The sequence below is a fragment of the Mytilus californianus genome, unplaced genomic scaffold (assembly GCF_021869535.1).
Source record: "Mytilus californianus isolate M0D057914Y unplaced genomic scaffold, xbMytCali1.0.p SCAF_3, whole genome shotgun sequence".
In the NCBI taxonomy this organism is placed as follows: domain Eukaryota; kingdom Metazoa; phylum Mollusca; class Bivalvia; order Mytilida; family Mytilidae; genus Mytilus; species Mytilus californianus.
Genome location: NW_026262679.1, coordinates 111,542,575 through 111,549,179, shown reverse-complemented (window position 1 = coordinate 111,549,179; position 6,605 = coordinate 111,542,575). Strand labels below are relative to the sequence as shown.

Below are 6,605 nucleotides of genomic sequence, written 5' to 3'. Positions count from 1 at the left end.
AAGTAATAAAAATGATTAGGTTAAAAAGTTATTGATTTTTATTCGTTTTGCGTAAAATTTTGGCGGGAATTATCCACGTGCAGTTTACTAAACGTAAACAACAACAGAAAAATTGCTGAAACTATTATTGACCTGTCTATTAGATTTATTTTCTTGTTGAAGACGGTAAGGCTCGTCATCTGAAAAGAGTTTATTGAGTTTATGAGCACACAAGTTTGTTATTTTTTTGTTCTGTTAGTATATAAATCATTCTAACATGACGTTCTTCAAACGCTTTGAGTACACACCCGTGGTAAAATATAAATATATTGTTTGGGCTGTTCCGATCGTACTCCCGCGTCATATGCTTTTCCACGAATGAGCTACCCGACGTCATAGAACGATGACGTAAGAATATAAGCATTTTACGGGAAAATACACGCTTACGAGTGAAACCGAAAATCATCACAACAAGGAAACAAACAAACGATGCTAAAATGTTTTATATAAGCCATTTTTTGTTTACATATAAGACATATAAATACAATTATCATTTAGATTCATCCAAACCTATCTAAATATGTCATTGTAAATAGTTTAGAAGCATGCCATTTATTCAGTTTGCTCCGTTCTTTTACGTCAATTTAATAGTGCGTTTATTTTAAATTAAATATTTTTGGGAACGGCAAATTATGCCTTCACCTAGAGCGCTTCGATCCAAAAGAATTGCCATATTTGTCCTATTAGAATCTAAATAATTCATGTGGGCTTGAATATATCGTGATTTTACCATCACTCAGGGTAAAATATTTGTCATAAAGGGCCAACCCGTGGTAAAATCAAGATATATTCAAGCCCCATGAATTATTTCTTAGTTCTAACATTACGTTCTTCAAACGCTTTGAGTACACACCCGTGGTACATGTATTTTATTTCCAATTCGGAGCACTTGTGGGCACACAGATACATACATGTTATGAGAATAGAATGATCCAAATAGAGATAGCAATAATATAAACTATGTTCTCACATATATATGATGTTATTTTAGTAGTTATATTAAAAGATTTAAGTACACTTTAAATCTTTTGTATGATGTCATAATACAAAATGTTTACAGAAATGATATGTAAACATATTTAAAGAATGTCCTTGTTTCTTATTTCATAATTAGTTTGCATGAAATTTGCAAGTATACATAAAATGGTTTTGTCTTCATTATTGAAAAGCCAATAAAATGTTTGCCAATTGGTTTAACAATAAATAGTTTTGACATAATTGAACAATTTTATTTGTCATTTGTTGACGTTCATTGGCATAGAGTGGACATTCCAGCATAAAATGTTCATTCTCAACTTCTGATAATGTACAAAGAGTGCATAATCGATCTCTTTTCAGCGGCACTAATTGTTCATTTATTTTCTTTTTTTGTATCGCACAGTTTCTGTACGAAGTTGGTGGGCACTTAATCTATATTTGGGGTTTAAAATCCAAGATAATTAAATAGGCTTCTCGTCGGAAGCTAGATTTTAATCTATAAAATGTGGTAAGTTTACCAGAGTCCAAGCCCGACTCTTTTTGGTGTTCCCAAAATTTTAGAAAAAATTTTCTCAGGCATTTTTATACACCCGTTTACTGGACTTATTATGGTATACCGTTTTCCGTCTGTCCGTCCGTCGTCAACATGTCGGACAATAACTCAAAAACGCTTTAACCAATTTGCATGAAACTTTAGTGAATTGTTTATATCTATTGACGTGAGCTCCCTTTCAATTTTATATATTTTGGATTTTACGTTTCCGAGTTATGGTGTTTAATTCATTAAAAAAGGGGGATTTTCCAGTTTTCGGACAATAACTCAAAAATGCTTTGAACAGTTTTCATTAAAACTTTGGTGAATTGTTTATATCTGTTGATGTGAGCTCCCTTTAGATTTTTATAAATTTTAGATTTTACGTTTACGAGTTATGGGGTTTTATTTATTAAAAAAGGGGGATTTTCCAGTTTTCGGACAATAACTCAAAAATGCCTTGAGCAGTTTTCATGAAACTTTGGTGAATTGTTTATGTCTATTGATGTGAGCTCCCTTTCGAATTCTAAATTCGAATTTGAGATTTTACGCTTCCGAGTTACGGGGTTGTATTCATTAAAAAAGGGGGATTTTCCAGTTTTCGGACAATTACTCAAAAATGCCTTGAGCAGTTTCATGAAACTTTGGTGACTGGTTTATATCTATTGAAAAAGCGACGGGCCTATCATGCGCTCATGGCGCAGCTGTTTATTTTAATATATACTGGTATTCTGTACTTTTCCATGCCCCAGTTTTTAACAACTGCCAAATTTATCTTTAGTTTATCTGCAAGCACTTGTACAGTAGTATACCATGATAATATATTTCTATCATGTAAAAGTTTATATTCTGCATATGCTGACTCAATCAAACTGCTTGGTTTTAATTCCACTACATATGCCAATACATAGATGTTACAAGTGGTATATAAATTGGAAACTGCTCCAACTCGGCTACCACAGCTAGATTAGTTGTTTTTTTTGTTGACACCAAGATCATATTAACAGAACTTTATAAGAAGATGTTCACAATCCCAATCCTTATAAAGGTCATATATTTCCTGATCTTTTTTCTTTTCAGTAAGATTGAGTATTCACCAAATATCACTGCCAAAAAAAGGGTTATTGGCTTAATGGTGTGTTCAAACAAATGTAGTAGTGTGTTAACAGATGGGTTTAAACATGTCAAATCTTTTCTTAACTTGTGACTGGCTTTAAGTGCTTTATTATAAAGATTTTGTTTGCCTCTATGAATTTTTCTGAGGCTGAAATAGTAATTCCTAAATATTTATAATACATGTATGAAACAAATTCAATTGGCTCATCGTTTTTACTAACATGGCCCTTCATTAAGCGCCCTGTTTTATTAAAAATTATAATCTTAGTTTTTTCTATATTAATTATTATATCAGTATTGCAGAATACCAAAACACAAATAAATAATAAAAAACGATATTATATAATAACAATTAAAGAATGCTTATAATAACTGAAAACTACTTTAATGGACACAGTTAAAGGTAAAAGTGATGATATATTGTACATGTATATCGTTGTAGCTTCCATTATGTTGGGTGTAATCATAAGTGTGGTAGCAAGTCAGATCATTGGAGCCATATGGTATTCCACCTACTTCCTTGGCAAACCATGGATGAGCAACAACTATCCTGGGAAGTCTTCAGAACAGATTAGCAGAGAAGGCAATTTTCCAGTTGCAATTGGTGTTTGTGTTGTTGGACAGGCTTGTCTTGCTTTGGTTCTCCATTACATACTACTGTAAGACTATATTTTAACAATTTTAAAAAGATAATGATTAGATTGAAAGAAATCAAAACCGTACTTGTAAAAATAGCAGCAGACAAAACTTGGAACAGAATAATAGACCACTTTCGAGTTATGTCCTTCACTGGAAAAGTTCGTCAATTTTGTGCGCCTTTGTGACATCATTTACCAGATAGAGGGGATCGCCTGTATCCCTGCTCTATTAAAGTTCATCAAGCGTCTTTGTGATTATCATTATGCAGGATAAACTAGAAATAATATTTGTTTTGTAAGTACTTAATCACAATTCCCTAATGACAGCAGTGCTGATTATCAATCATATGACTTTAAATTGCTGAATAATTCGTGCAATATAGCATTATCATTTTTTCAACCAATCGCTCAACATAGGAACGGAAGTGAAGACACCCCTAAACGCACAAACGATGTTCACTGACTAAAACCAAGGTTTTTGACGGAAATGCAACAAACTCGAAAGTTGTCTATTAAATGATCTTTAACATTAAAAAATAAATGGGGAATGTGTCCATGGGACACAGATGATGCCCCCGCTTGCATATAACGTTATATAGGGACATAACTCAAGAACGGTAAAAGTGACACTACCCAAATTCGTACTTGATCTGAGTTTTGTGGTAATAAGCATTGTGTTTCATAACATTTAGTTGAGGCAAACTTAAGTAAGAGAACGGAAACAAAAAATTCAGCAATTTTTCCATTTGTAAAGGGGCATAACTCTAGAACGGTAAAAGTGAAACCACCAAAATTCAAACTTGATCTGTTTTTTGTAGTAATAAGCATTGTGTATAAGTTTCATAATATTTGGTTGAGGCAAACTAAAGTTAGAGAACGGAAATGAAAATTTCAGCAACTTTTCCATTTGTAAAGGGACATAACTCTAGAAAGGTAAAAGTGACATCACCCAAATTCAAACTTGATCTGTGCTTTGTGGCAATAAGCTTTGTGTATAAGTTTCATAATATTTGGTTGAGGCAAACTAAAGTTACAAAACGGAAATCAATTTCGGGACGTACGTACAGACGGACAAGGGTAAAACTTAATGCCCCCTCTGCTACGGTGGGGCATAAAAATGTTATGAAAATCTGATATTTCATTAGAATGAGGTCAGACTTTACATGTACATTTTGTATTTTAGATTTGCATTTTATCTCAACACCTGACATTTTTAAAATAGCTCTTGATAAATTTAAATTGACTTTTGACTTGCAAGAAAATTGCCTAACACTTGTATGGACTCTGTTATAAAACTAATGTGAAGGAACAGTTTGTTTGTGTGTTGTTTTGTGTCTTAATTTCAGGGCCTGATTTCAAGTTACACAGACAACAGATGTCGACGACTTGATGTGGCTCCAATCTGTTTGCTGATACTTTGAATTTTTCAATATGTTGAATGAATTTAGAATTTTCATCAAACATTTTTCCAGTACTTCTAAACAGATTGACTTCATAATTAGTCTGCAGCTCAACGATGATTAGCTGTATCATGTTAGTGATTTTCATACACCTAATTCCTGTTTTTTGGTACATTGTACTTTAAATGACAAGTTTGGTACCCTTGGCAGGACAATTTGTGAAACTTCTTGTTTGGTTTATTTATTCCTGGTATGCGTTTATTACGACTCTGATCTCATAGGGTACTCTAATGCTGTTTCATATGGTTGTGTTATGCAGTAATTGGGTCAGCTGATTTTAAAATGGGTCCATCAAAGTATTTTAACTGCAAAAAAATAGGCATTCTAAATCTGGTCACACAGATGTTAATTTAGACAAATTAAAGCTTAAATTAACATAAATTTCTATTATATTACAGGTCTTATCTTGGAATATCTGGTGTAGAAGCTGCCATCAGAATCGGTGTTGGACTTGGAGTTCTGGTAACCGTTAGTGACATCCCACACTGTTTGTTTTCCTGTAGATCAGTCATAGTTTTCATCATTGACCATTTGTATGACACAGCCGTCTTTGTTGCAATGTGTGCCTCCATTGTACATTTTGGATGAACATATGTTCAGGAGTTTGTTGATATTTGTAATCTGTTTATGCTATATGTTTATTATAGCTGTAGTTTTATGACTGATAGAAACAATTAATCAAGTATCCATATTCTTAGTGCCATAGATATCATGTAGAAATCCATCCATTCAGATGTTAGTTTTTTCATTGTATGGTGGGATTTTTGTTATTGTAGTTGAAATGTTGTGTTTTGTGTTGTTGTTGATACTTTGTGTTTTGTGTTGACTGTTATATTTTTGTTTTTTGCAAAAATTATATAAAAATTATTGTTGCACTGATATTATTAGTTCATAGACATCAGAATTATCATCAATTTTTGTAATATTTAAGTTTCAAAACCATTGTAGGACTTGGGAGAATTTTCTTCTGACCTTTTTTGGGAAATTTCATAGGAAATCACCAGTCTATTCCAGTATAACTCCCAACACATTCTGGAATAATTTTTATTGTATTGGAAATGTATAGATTATATCGCTTTGAATGCTGTGTATTTATATTTTCCGTGAAAAAAAATTCAAAGTTTCAATATATTTTGATAATGAAAGTTACAGAATCGAGACAGGGCAATCCTACATTATGTGATTGACCAGTGGTTGTCAATATATAGGTTACACTGTGGTTAAAGGTTTCCAGACATCAATAACTTATCAAACCTTAATGGAATATTCCTACACTTGGACAGAAGCTAAATCAAAAAATATAATCCACAGCAAAATGTTTGGTTATTGTCTTTGTTTTTCTATATTTTACTGATAGATAGACTTTGCAGTTAACATTTAGATACAGTCTGGGGTTTAAGTGTTTTAGACATCAATAACTTTGTCAAATATTCAAAGAATTTTATGAAACTTGGACAGAAGCTTCTTCATGATCAAGAAATACCTGAAGTAAAATTTAGATTTTTCTGAACTTTTCAGTATTTTATTGGTCTTAGTCTTACGATTTTACACTGACAGGAGCAACATCAGGGGAGACTTACAAAATTTTGTTCCTTTCAGTCTCTTTTGATTAAGATTTTTTAATAATCATAGATATACATGTATGTGTGTTTTTTTCAATTTTAATTAATAATCATATCTAAGATTGCATTTTCAGATCATTTGATTGTTTAATGATTTATAATTAATTTAGTATGATAGTTTTACACATAATTGTATTTGGGAAAATTTTCTAAATTCACCATGTAGTGTTAGCAGGTTAATCAGACAGTGACTGATAACTAGGGAGATGACTAAGGATAA

At 32.1% G+C, this 6,605-nt stretch overlaps 1 protein-coding gene across 1 annotated transcript; it reads left to right on the top strand.

The window, feature by feature from the left end:
* Positions 1 to 71: 71 nt before the first annotated feature.
* LOC127735846 (uncharacterized) lies at positions 72 to 5,563 on the top strand. Its single transcript, XM_052246239.1, has 3 exons — positions 72 to 165; positions 3,108 to 3,324; positions 5,162 to 5,563. The coding sequence occupies exons 2-3, from the start codon at positions 3,116 to 3,118 to the stop codon at positions 5,349 to 5,351; spliced, it is 399 nt and encodes a 132-aa protein (XP_052102199.1). The 5' UTR covers positions 72 to 165; positions 3,108 to 3,115; the 3' UTR covers positions 5,352 to 5,563.
* The last annotated feature ends 1,042 nt before the right edge of the window (positions 5,564 to 6,605 follow it).

Bases quoted from the DNA above. Each gene is read 5' to 3' on its own strand.
- LOC127735846 (XM_052246239.1), top strand. From the start codon at position 3,116: ATGTTGGGTGTAATCATAAGTGTGGTAGCAAGTCAGATCATTGGAGCC. The intron at 3,325-5,161 runs GTAAGACTATAT...ATTATATTACAG, and splicing joins GTTCTCCATTACATACTACT to GTCTTATCTTGGAATATCTG.